The following is a 13335-nucleotide window of genomic DNA, read 5'->3' as shown; positions in this document are numbered from 1 at the left end:
GGGCACTTAGGGTCAGTAGGATCAGGTGGAGAGGCTTTCTTTCTGAAGTCCTAGTGCTTAACAAAGGAATGAGAGAGACCATTCAGTCCCACTGTCACATTGTATACCTGTAATTGCAGCACTGTGGGAGGCCGAGGTAGGTGGATTGCTTAAGGACAGGAGTTTGAGACCAGCCTGGCCAACACAGTAAAATCCTGTTGCTACTTAAAAAAAAAGTACACGCTGTAGTCCTATATTTACTTCATAGAAACTAATGTAGAAATGCACAATTAATTTTCCTTAAATAAAATTTCTGCATTACTCTCAATATTACTTTGTCTCTTTTATTTTCAATGGCTGAAAAAAATAGTTTTGTTTTAATTTTTATTATTTGATCCATCTGCAATTACCAGACATTGCTCAGTGGTTTGAATTGCCCTCCCTGGCTTTCCATTTTAGTCTAAAATTCTGCTCTAAGTCCATGAAATTGGACCAGAACACAAGCTATGCCATCTGTGATACTGATAACGAGATTCTAGAGAAAGGTGCTTCTTTGGTTCGAGGAGTTTATGCCGATCACATGTCAGTGACCCCAGAGAACATTAGACAGCGCCTGTTGCCACAAAGCAAGCAGCCAGCTGTGGGTAGAACAGCAAAGGCAGTCGGATGCTCATCCCCTGTATTGCCCTGGGACCAGCAGACCAAATAAATGCAAACTGGACTCTTGCAACTGTTTGTTTGAAGATTTGAAAGGAGTTAGTTTATATTTATTTTCATAACTGCTTTATTTCTGTCAGTATTTAACGTTTGCCAAAAAAGGAAACACAGGTTTCCCACACTGTCTCCCCGTCAAGTATCACAAATTTGTGTGTCAGGTACCAGAATTTGAGAAAGATAATTAAGGTGGTTTAAGGTCATCTCACAGATAGAACCTCAGTCTATCCAAGTTTTCTCCTCCAGGGTCAACCCACTGTATTAGCTTCCTAGTAGTGCTGTGTTAACAAACTCGGTGGCTTAAAGCTGCAGAAACTTATTGTCTGACACCTCAGAAGGCTAGAAGTAAGGAGTCAAGGTGTGAGCAGGGCTGCACTCCCTCTCAAGGCTCTAGGGAAGGATCCTTCCTGTCTCTTTTCAGCTGCTGGTGGTTGCCGGCCACCCTTAACTTTCCTTGGCTTGTACCTTCAACTCCCCAATCTCTGCCTCCATTTTCACATGCCCTCCCTTGTCCTGTGTGTCTCTGTCTCCAAATTTCCCTCTCCTTTCTTTGGACTTAGGGTCCAACCCTAATTTAGTATGGCCTCATATTAACTTGATTACATCTGCAAAGACCCTATCTCCAAATAAGGTCCTATTCCCACGTTTTAGGTGAACATGAATTTTGTGGGGAGAGCACTGTCAAGCCAATACAGCTCCACCCAATACTTTCCTACTCCCAGCTCAGACTGCCACTGTTCAGGGTGCCCCAGGAGGGCCCTGAGCTGGGGCGTGGACTCAGTCAGTCGTGTTTGGCTGGAGTGTTCCACGAGGTTCAGCCAGTCTTGCCAGAGCCTTGCCCCTCTTCCAGGCCCCCAACCCAATTCCTTTCTCCTGTTTCCTTTCCTTCCACACTACCACACTCTCTCACGCCCAAGATATAGGTTAGTCACTCAATTCCATAAGCCGGATTCTGTGGTGCAAATTCCATAAGTGGCGATCCCTGATACTAGCTTTGAGTTGGTGCAAGGTCCCTAGTAAATTCGGAGTGAAGATCTGCACACAGCCAAGGGCCCTCTCCCTCCCAGCAAGCACCTTTTCAAAAGAGCAGAATTCATTTGGAAGGCCTAGAAAAAGGAAGGAGGTGCTCTGCCAAAATCAATGATGTCTGAGAAAGAAGCATGCTCCCTAGAGCTTGGAGAAGATCAGAAGAGGGATAGCCTGAGGCATGCCTCTGCAGTAAATCATTAAGAGATGCCCACTCACAGCAGCTGTGGCTACCAGAAGTTTCCTGTGAGGGAACTAAAAAGCGCACAGTAGTGTTTGTAAGTGATGGTTCCATTTTAATAGATAAACATACAGAACTTATAAAAAGTCAAGACTCTATATTGGCCAGATTTCCTAAATTAGTTAATATTTCTCTTAAATTTATACTTAAAGTCACAATTTTTAAAACTATATGTATGAATGTGAATACTATATGCTTTGGGGAATTTGACTTTGGTTATTTTCTAGTGTCAAGACAGTAGTTAAAGCGATCAGCACAGATTTTCTTCCATAATATACTATTGCAATAGAGAAAAGAGACCAATGTGAAACTGGACTCAACATCAATTAGCCCAGAGGTGACTGGGCATTTTAAAGGGAAATTCAGGGAGTAGGGAGGGGTCAGCAGAGGCTCAGCAGAGTCGGGGAAGTGAAAATTGCAGAAAGCGGGAAGAGGGTTTGGTCTGTGTGAAGCTGTCTGGGTTTCACTGGTGCTGATAGAAGTCAGGCTCCTGCCCTCCCACAGCGGCTTGTCTGCAGGGGTGGCTGGTTTGGCAGCCTTGAGTTTTCATAGGCAAGTACTTTAAGGGGGCTAGAGTCATCTATGGGGGTGACCTTGAGCTGTTGAACTTGTTCAAGTCTTTCTAGGCCACTGTGGGGGCCTTGTGGAGAAAAAGACTCAGAGCAGCCTGGATAGAGTCTGGTCCAGGAGACACTTACCACTGAGCATGCCCAATCCATTTATCACAATGGTAGCAACCTGTCCTCATGGAATTATGTTTCCTTCAATAAATCTTGAACAAGAAATAAATGCATCAGCATATGTTTTTTAAAAGTTAAACAGATGTTAAAGGAGGTTTGCTAAAATCCATTTTGTGGACCCCTTTGTGAATACCTGACCTACACAGCTTACCCCTTATGATTTAAAGTTAACTTGCATCCATTTTATGGAATCCCGGGTGCCTGTTTGACCTGCAGACATCTTTCTCCCTTCTTGGTCACTCTCTCAGGGCATCAGCTCTTCACACAGCAACAGCTTCCTGTGTGTGGCCCCTGACTGTCCATTGATGACCAAAGGCTCCTGGACTCGCCAAGTTGCTCACGTAAGACCCAGGGTTCAGAGAGTGAGACAAGTCCTTGCATTGTAAAGTGCCAAAAATTCTAGTATTCTAAAGCACAGTGTTGTTCAGAACATAGTACCCTTGTGAGATCACGTGTGACATTTGTGAAGAACCTGGAACAGATGTTTCCTTAGGAAGCCTCGCAACAGTAAGTGCTTTCAGCTCGCTCAAGGAACTTCAAGTAGGCAAGAAATAAGAGTGGAAACCCTGCATTACTCCATCAGATCTTGAAAGTTTTCCCTTGGATAAATGTGCCTGTCAGTCACATCAAATCATATCCCCTGCCTCCGTTCGCTATACCACAACAGCGAAGTCTGCTGGGGCGTCTGTGCTCCCTGGGTACACATTCTCCAGGGGCAGCATCTTACGAGAGAGTGACAAGTATGTCATGTGTAGAGGAGAATGCTAACCACTTCATGAGAAGGCTCCCCACCATGAACTTGGATAACTGGATGCTGTTTTTGTAACGTATTTATTTTTTAATTGACAAATATAAATCGTATATAGTTATCAAATACACAACATGTTTTGAAGTATGTATACATTATGGAGTGGCTACGTCAAGCTAATTAACACATCCATCATCTCTCTTCCTCTTCATGTTTTGTGGGGATAACACTTAGAATCTAGAATCTGAGTAATTTTCACGTAGCCAAATGTTATTTTTAATGACCTTTGCCTTAATTGTCAATTCAATATCGGTCATAGATATTTATTGAGGGCCCAGCATGTGCCAGCCAAGCATGGCCTCCTAATTGGAAACACAAACCCTAAGAAACTCCAAGCATTGTTGTGTAGCGCAGGGGCCATCCTCACACCCCCACAGCCAGCATTCAGCTTGCTTCATAAGCCATGGATGGAATCAAAGGAAAACTAGCTCGCTTTCCCACTGTGTATCTGAAATCACTTTCTATTCCATGCTGCACACATGTACTGCAGGGAAAAAGAATGCTTCCTGCCCCTACTCCTGCCTTCCATTCCTAAGAACAGAGGGGTTGGAAAACAGAGGGTAGGAAATAAGCGGTTTATTCACTGGATGTCTGCGTGGGGTCTTGGGAGCGCAGAGGTTATGACTCATTCTTGATACATACAACTGAAATAACTGCAGGCAGCTGCTGGAGGTGTTGCAGTGAATCCCAGAGGGTTACAAGGGTGGGAGGAGCCTGATAAAGTTTCCAGGAAGTGATAGCACATGAGCTATGTCTTCGCCCGCAAAGATGCAGGTAACAGCTCAGACTCTGAGCCTTAGGAAGAGGGTGGAGGCCAGAGGGTGGCAGGGTTTCTCTGTAGTCCTCGGGAAGTGAAACTGCCTCACAGGAAATAAAGCAATACCAATCAGGCAGTTTCTTTCTATGTATATTTGAATATTGTCATTGTTTTTAAAATCACACATGACATACTTCTTTTTTTTCTTCTTCTTTTTTTTTTTGTTGAGACAGTCTTTCTCTGTCACCCATGCTGGAGTGCAGTGGCGTGATCTCGGCTGACTGCAACCTCCGTCTCTTGAGTTCAAGTGATTCTCCTGCCTCAGCCTCTCGAGCAGCTGGGATTACAGGCATGTGCCTCCATGCCTGGCTAATTTTTGTATTTTTAGTAGAGACAGGGTTTCACCATGTTGGTCAGGCTGGTCTGCAACTCCTGACCTCAAGTAATCCACCCACCTCGGCCTCCCAAAGTGCAGGGATTGCAGGCATGAGCCACCATGCCCGGCCAAACTTGACATATTTCTAAGGAGCGAGAAAGAGCAGCTGTCTGTCCACCGCCTGCCCCCCAACCTTAAACCGCATCCCAGGCAGCTTGGTGTTATAGCTGATATTGCCTGCGTCGGCCCTCCTCTCCTGATTTATTTTAATCCTCATATGCTCTTTCTTCTTCTGGGTGTTGTTCTTTTCTAGCATTCTGTTTTTGTTTTAAGGACTCAGTAACTTATATGTCTCCGTGAATACTAATTATTATCATGACTGTTGCTTCCTCGCCCACTTTTCTCTGGATTGTCATTTTTTTCTGGCAGATTCCTGTCTTCTGCCTGTTTGAGTCTTCTTCCACAAACACCTGGCAGTGTCTGTTCTGCTCATTCACATTCCAGAAGAGAGCACTTATGTATTCATTTCCTGGGGCTGCTGCCACAAGATACCGAAAACTCAACAACTTCTAATAACAGAAATTGACTCTCTCCCAGTTCTGGAGACCAGAAGTCTGAAATCAAGGTGTCTCAGGGCCACACTCCCTCTGGAGGCTCTAGGGGAGGATCCTTCCTGCGTCTCCCAGCTCTTGAGGGCTCTAGGCATCCCCGGGCTTGTGGCCACATCGCTCCAATCTCTGCCTCCGTTTCCACGTGGCAGAGTGAGCTCATCTCAAGATTTTTAACTTAATTACATCTCCAAAGACGCTTTTTCTAAACAAGGCAGAAGTACCATGGGTGAGGACTTCTGTTTGGGGGTCACCATTCAACCCACTGCTCTCAGTCACACATAGCTTTTGAAGCATAACACCTGCTGTTCAGGCAGTTGCGAAAGTAGCCCCTAAGAAAGACAGCATGCCAAAGCACCTTCCCTGTGGTGGGGTGGGGTGACAGGGGCCAGGCACCCTTAGGATGCCCATGCAGGAGGTGGAGGCTAAGCAGAATCCCACAGGTATGTCTGGTCCTGGGATAGCGTCAGTGTCTTCTCACAGGTAGCCAGGCCGCGTCCATCAGCTGACCACATCTTCTGCCCCAGTGGCACGGGCTGTCTTCCATGTCTCACTTTATAGAGCTCTTCTAGACTGAGGCCCAGGACATGGTTATCAGCACACAGCATTAATGACATGCATGGCCCTCTAAGCGGTTCCCTCTCCCCCTTTGCGTTGTCAACCCCGGGTACCCCCTACTTGCTTCTGTTGCTCACTGCACGTCTCAGGTAGTACAGAGAATGTTCAGGCTCGTAGGGTTCTGATGGCCAGATCACCCAACAGAAGAATGCCAAGAACACCTGAGACCGTGCGGCAGCTGCCTGTCTTCTGCCTCTTTCCTTTGTTTAATCCTCTTTAATTGCACATCCCTGTTCTCACCCACCTTGGGTCTCTAGGATGGAGGAAAGCAGGAGCATTTTTTCCCACCCACAGTGCTGATTCTCCACATTCCCCAGTTCTTGCCCTGGAGATGTGTCCTGTGAGCTGATTGTTTGAAGCAACAGATATCTAGATATCTGTCTCTCTGCCCTTCCTGTAAACCCAGGGAAGCACGCCAAGTGCTAGGAGCTGGGAACTGGAGTTCATTTATACACATAATTAAGCAGCTTCTCCCTAGAACAGAACTCCATTTACACTTTTTAGTCTTTTACTTCTCAGGGAAAGCCACTGAGTAAGACAAAGTTTGTGTGCAATCTTTAAAAGATGCAAAACTTTGTGAAGGCATCAGGCAGTTTTGAATCAGGTGATTAGGATTGTTTGTTCCTGACAATACACTGGAGCTTTATCTGATGATAACGACACTGGCTAACACTTATCTGAGGCTTCCTCACCCATGTCACTTTCTAGGCATTGTTCTTGTGAATTAATTCCATGAGGAACATTAATCATTACTCTTTGACACATGACAAAATTGAGGCCCAAAGAGGGCATATAATTGACGGATGTCCCGTAGTCTCTGACTGTGGTCATAGTCTTCTCTTGGCTTTCATCTTCATAGGAGTCCCAAGCATTTTGAAGATCTCAGTATGCTGTGGTGGTGTAAAGCAGTCGTCCAAAACCATTTTTGATTCATTCTCCATCAATAAGAGTGTTGAGCTGCGTTCTAGTCTAGACACATTGGTGTGCATTTGTTTATCTACTCCACTGTTACAGCTGGTACCTTAGAAAGAATTCACAGCAATAGAAATGCAAGAAGGATAGGCTAAAATAAAATAATCGACCGGGCACAGTGGCTCACATCTCTAAGCCCAGGGCTTTGAGAGGCTGAGGCAAGCGGATTACTTGAAACAGAACTTCAAGACTAGCTTAGCTAACATAGGGAGACCCTGTCTCTACAAAACATAAAAAAAATTTACCAGACATGGTGACATGCACCTGTAGTCCCAGCTATTCGGGAGGCTGAGGCTGGAGGATTGTTTGAGCTCAGGAGGTCAAGGCTGCTATGATTGTTCGACTCTACTCCAGCCTGGGTAGAGCTGATCCTGTCTCAAAACAATAATAATAAAATAATCTGTTTAAGTGTTTAAAATTAATAGCACCAAAGTACTTTAAGAAAATTTTCTTTATACAGTGTGTTTTACAGAGCCATGTGTTTAAATGTGCTCCATTTTTTTAAAATACTGGTTTAAAATTGTGTGATCCAGCAATTTAAAAATCTTGTTTTAAATTCAGATAGTTTTGATACTCAGCTTTAATCACTGTTTATATCCAGACAGAAGTTCACAATTGGCTAATTTTTTTTTTTTAGATGGAGTCTGGCTGTGTCACCCAGGCTGGAGTGGAGTGGCGCTATGTCGGCTCACTGCAACCTCCACTTCCTAGGTTCAAGCGATTCTCCTGCCTCTGCCTCCCAAGTAACTGGGATTACAGGACACACTGCCACATGTGACTGTCTCTTTAAAAAAAAAATTAGAGCCTTTCTTTTATCTCATCCATCAGTTAGGTTAAGGTTTAAATTGAAATTTAGCTAATAAATGTAGTCCTCTGTGATACTAATCAGTGGTTGTTGCAAACTAATGAAATAGTGCGGCATTTTAGTATTTTTAACTAATGGATTCAAGTTCTGTAGAAGCTCTTCAGGTGGAGTACTTCTACACTGATTGAATATTGTTTTTATGTGTGGAAGTGTGTGTATGTGTTCATGAGATCTGTCATTTTCTTGTCTGGCTTTTGTCTGGTTTTGGGATCAGGGAAGTGCTGATGTAAAATGAGTTGAGAGGTGTTCCCTCCAATTTCCTGAAAAGTCTGTTTAGAATTGGCATTCTTTTTTTTCTTGGAAAGTTGGTAAATTTACCAGCGAGGCCATTTAATCCTAGATGTGGGAAGGAGGTTTTTAACTACGAATTCAATTCCTTTCATAGGCAGAAGGCTATTCAGGTTATTCGTGTCTTCTTGAGGGAGTTTTGTATCTTTCAAAGAATTATCTCATTTCATCTAAATGGTCAAATGTGTTGGCATTAATCCTATAGTAATTAAGTTTTTATCATTTTATCGATGTTAGGATCTGTAGTGATGTCCCCTCTTTCCCTGCTAATGTTGGTACATTTGGATCTTCTTTATTTCTTTGATCAGTTTAGCTAGGAGTCTACTAATTTAATTGCTCTTCTCAAACAACTCACTTTTGATTTAGTTGGTTTTCTGTGTTCTACTTTCTATTTCATTGATTTTCTCTCTCGTGTTTATTATTTCCTTCCTTTTATTTGTTTTGGGTTTAATTTGCTCTTTTCCTTCACTTTCTTAAGGTAAAAGCTTAAATCATTGAACTTCTTTCTTTCAGGTTTTCAGTGTGACAACTTAGATCACTTATTTGAGACCTTATTATGTAACATATCACTCAAAGCCATCAGTTTTCCTCTAAGCAATGTTTTAGCCACCTCCCAGAAATTTTGATAGTTTTTAGTTCTCTACAAAATATTACCTAGTTTCCCTTTGTGGTTTCATCTTTGACCCGTGTCTTACATAGAAGTGTAACATCCAAATATTTGTGATTTTCTACATTCCTTTCTATTATTAATGTCTATTTTAATTCTGTCATCGTTAGATAAGGTATTCTGTATGATTTTAAGTATTTTATAATTTTTGAGAATACTTTTATCGCATATAATAGGATCTTGTTGAATGTTCCATGTGCACTTAAAAATAATGTGGTTTCTGCTGTTGTTGGGAGAAGTATTACATAAACGTCACCTAGGTCAGGTTGCTTGACAGTGGTTCTGAAGTCTGCTGTATCCTTACTTCTTTTCTGTCTACTTGTTCTATCAATTACTGATAGAAGAGTTTTAAACTTCCTTCTACGTTTGTGTTTCTCCATTCAGTTCTATTGATTTTTTTCTTTATGCATTCTGAAGCTCTGCTATTGGATGTTTACACATTTAGAATTATGTCTTATTGATGAACTGTGACCTATTTGTCATTATGAAATGTCCCTATTTATCCCTGATGATAGTCATTCATTGTTCTAAAGGCTTGTTTGTTATTAATGTAAGTAACCTGGCTCTCTTTTGAGCAACAGTTATGTGTTATGTAGTTTTCTCTCCTTTTATTTTCAATCTGTCTGTGTAGTTATATTTCAAGTAGGTTTCTGTAGACAACATGTAGTTGGGTCTTTTGTTTTTCTTTTTCATTCTGGTAGTGTCTATCTTAGGTGTGTTTATAATACTTATAAAGCCGTTACATAAGGTCATGATCTGCTAATTCCATCTATCTCTGTCATCTATCATTTCTGTGTCTATTTCTCCTGATTGCTTTTTTTTTCCCCCCCTCCTGGTTGTGGGTGGTATTTGCTTCTTTGCAGGCATAGTAATTTTTGATTGAATGTTAGACACTATGAATTCTACACCCAGTGGAGTGCTAGATTTTGCTCTATTTCATTTGCTTTATTTAACTTTGTCCTGGAACTACATTATGATCTGTCCATGCCTTCCTTTTAAAAATCTCTAGAGGGTCAGGTGCTCCAGATATCTGTTACCTTACCCTGAGTGACTTTAGGTGTTTGGAAAAAATGACTATGTTGATTCTTTTGTGTAACTGTTGACAAAGTAGGATCATTAAATCATGATATTATTAAAATAGGCATGATTATACAATTATTTAAAATACAGTTTTAGGCCAGGCATGGTGGCTCATGCCTTTAATCCCAGTACTTTGAGAGGCTGAGGCAGGCGAAGCACCTGAGGTCAGGAGTTCGAGACCAGCCTGGACAACATAGCTGGGCGTGGTGGCACGTGCTTGTAGTCCCAGCTACTCGGGAGGCTGAGGCAGGAGAATTGCTTGAACCTGGGAGGCCGAGGTTGAAGTGAACCGAGATCAGCTATTGCACTCCAGCCTGGGCAACAGAGGGAGACCCTGTCTCAAAAATAAAATAAAATTTTAGACAAACCATCACACCTTGTGTGGATTTAGATGTTCCTGTTGTGCATCAGCATAAGTTAAAGGTGGGAAGGACTCCTGGTATTTTCAATTCTTTCTGATAACTAGTCCTCTCGTAATTGGCTCTATGACGACCTCCATGAACTCATGCGGTCCCTATCGTTAATCCGTATGGCTAATGACAGTGTGAAGATTGTTTTTTCATATGGCACGTTGCTGTTGATCAGCTGTGTTCAGCAACTTTCTTTTGTCCCCTGATCCCTTGTTAAGTAGCGCCACAGCCATCCCTCAGCTGCAGCCTTCTTCAGCATCTGGTGGAGGCCTTTGTGTAATTTCCTCTCCTTAGCAGGGTGAGGAATGATTGAAGTGTTTTCTGTAGAATACAGCGCTTTTGTGGAAAACACCAAAAACATAGTCCTTGTGTATTTACTGCTTTGGAATAAAATTATGGTTCAGCGAGGCCCTGCCGTGGGGCTTTCCCCGGTGCCCTGGCCAGATCCCAGGTCCGGTCACCTCCTGGGCCTGCTCGCTGCCCTTCTCCGCGTTTCATAAAGAGGCCCAGCAGACAAAGCAGCAGTGCCTCCCAGTGTGCTCCTCTTCTGTTCCTTTGGGAAATGCATCGCTCAACCCCCAATAGCTTTTTTGATTTTTTGGTTTGGTTTGTTTTGAGCAGTGATGTTTTGGAGCTGACAACCCCTTTTAGACAATGTGCCCTAGGCCAGAAATTCCTCAAAAGGGGCAGCCTGAGTGTGTTGCCGCACAGCTGGAGGGACCGTCCCTGGAAGAAGGCCTTGTGGTGGAGGCCTCGCTCCTCACCGCAGTACTTCCCTCCTCCTCCACAGGGGCTGAGAAACTCATCGTCCACCTGCGGAAACACGGCATCCCCTTTGCGCTGGCCACCAGCTCAGGGTCCGTGTCGTTCGAGATGAAGACGAGCCGCCACAAGGAATTCTTCAGCTTGTTTTCCCACATTGTGCTGGGAGATGACCCTGAAGTGCAGCATGGCAAGCCAGACCCCGACATCTTCCTAGCTTGTGCCAAGAGATTCTCTCCCCCTCCTGCTATGGAGAAGGTAAGCGGATGCTGGTGACACAGGCCGTGTTCCACGACCACGTTCCACCAGATAATATCTACGTAGTGTTTGCTAAATGTGGAAAGTTGTGGTTTGTGCTGTTGAAGGCCAGTTTGCAGTGCTCCCTAGAACTTGGGTTATGTGGGCAGGGAGATGGTCTGACTTGGAAGATTTTGTGAGGAATTGTGGCCACACCTAAGTCACCAGGCCAGGGAGACTCAACCAGAATCCACTGGGTCTCAGGGACAGTCTGAGAAGCTTACAGTGCCAGAACAGGGCCTATTCAGACATTTTCCAGGGAAACGGTGGTTCTGATGATGTGGGGCTTAAAACAGTCTTCTTGTCTAGGTGCAGGCTTTAAGGTGAGTATTCACTGCAGTTCAGATGTAAATCACTAAAACTCACTTCCCCTCCCCAACTGCTTATAGAGTGCTCATTGGTTACTGCAGAGCTTTTGCTTGTGTAGTGACGTTGGGTTTTTATCGCCAAGTTTTTGGACTTCCATCCATTTCTCCATTGGAAAGTGGCAGCTGGTGGGCTTGTATGCTGTGGCAGCCCCTGTCCTGCACCACGGCTTCTTGACCATGTAGGGTATGCGGTGGAGATGGCCCCTGGCTCCCTCTTCTTGTTATACAAGGCTCCTTCCCAGGTGACCTGAGCAGAGCGTTTAGGGAGCTGACTGCTCGTGGTGGCTGGGCCTGGCTCCAGATTTCTCTGACCGCTCTGTGACTGCCAAGATGGAGTCCTTGGCCTGAATGATCTGCAGATAGAGATTCCAGAATCACAGCAAATCACCCTTGAAAGGGGGGCTCCCGCTGGCGATGTAAGTGTAAGCAGCTGGGGAGGGCATTTGTCGGGGAGTCCCTGCAAATGCCTGCTTCCCCTGGGTTCCTGCATGTGAGGACTTGTGTGGTTTGTGGGGAAGAGCCTTTCAGTGAGAGGTCTTTTTCAGGCCTCACCTCTCATCACTAACGAGTGATACCAATCATGAGCTCAGGGAAATTACTCAGAAACCTCCTTCCCAATAAAGCTGAGCTACTGGAGTAGTCTTGAAAGACCTGGTTTTTGTTGTTGTTGTTGTTGTTTTGTTTTGTTTTTTGACCAGGGTGCAACTTACTACCTTGAACCTATAGAGGCAGCTGGAACCTGTGCCTCAGTACACAGGCCTCTGATTCTCTGAAGCTAAGTGGGCATCCAGCAATTCACTTGAATTCTGACACTGACTCCTACGATTAGCCCAGACCCCGAAGGTTAAGGCCCCAGTCCTACAAGACGCCCATCGCACATTCCAGGGGCCACCTGTACTTCTGATTGGCTGCAAATTGGGGGTTCCTGTGATCCTCTCTTCAGGTCTAATAATTCCCTAACATGACTGACAGAGCTCAGGAAAACACTTTCATACACTTGCTGCTTTGTTATGAAGGGTAAAACTCAGGGACAGCCAAATGGAAGCAAGGCATTGGGCAAGGTACAGCAGGTGATTGCAGCGCTCCCCTGCCACCTCTGGGCACATGACCCTCCCAGCACCTCCATGTGCTCACCAAACTCAAAGCTCCCCAGGCCCCTCATGTAGAGGTTTTTATGGAGCTTTCTTATGTAGCTGTGAATGATGACATCACTGCCGATTGCTCATTGAACTCAATCCAGGCCAAGGTGCCCTCCCTGGAGATGAGGGGGAGGGGTGAAAGTTCCAGTCTTGTTTGTTTGTTTGTTTTGAGATGGAGCCTCGTTCTGTTGCCCAGGCTGGAGTACAGTGGCATGATCTCGGCTCACTGCAACCTCTACCTCCCGGGTTCCAATAATTCTCCTGCCTCACCCTCCTGAGTACTCAGGATTACAGGCATGTGCCATCACGCCTGGCTAATTTTTGTATTTTTAGTAGAGACAGGGTCTCATCATGTTGGTCAGGCTGGTCTCGAACTCCTGGCTTCAGGTGATCCACCTGCCTCAGCCTCCCAAAGTGTTGAGATTGCAGGCATGAGCCACTGTGCCCGGACCCAATCTTCTAATCGCATATTTGATCTTTCTGATGTCCAGACGCTGTCCTAAAGCTATCCTGGGTCCACCAGAGGCACTTCATTAGGTTGAAAATGGCTTGTTAATGACTCAGAAATTCCAAGTGTTTTAGGAGCTCTATATCATGAACTGGGGACAAAAACTAGGTGT

At 44.5% G+C, this 13335-nt stretch overlaps 1 protein-coding gene across 2 annotated transcripts in view; it reads left to right on the top strand.

Annotated features, from left to right (window-relative positions):
• Nucleotides 1-13335, top strand: part of PUDP (pseudouridine 5'-phosphatase) — a 174869-nt gene that overhangs the window by 59199 nt on the left and 102335 nt on the right. For both annotated transcript variants that reach the window (XM_015126903.3, XM_001089095.5), the window contains exon 3: nucleotides 10940-11169. In XM_015126903.3, the coding sequence (XP_014982389.1) occupies nucleotides 10940-11169 (230 nt within the window). The remainder of the gene's footprint in view (nucleotides 1-10939; nucleotides 11170-13335) is intronic.

This window comes from Macaca mulatta, chromosome X, assembly GCF_049350105.2.
Source record: "Macaca mulatta isolate MMU2019108-1 chromosome X, T2T-MMU8v2.0, whole genome shotgun sequence".
In the NCBI taxonomy this organism is placed as follows: Eukaryota; Metazoa; Chordata; class Mammalia; order Primates; family Cercopithecidae; genus Macaca; species Macaca mulatta.
This window is presented reverse-complemented; position numbering and strand designations above follow the sequence as displayed.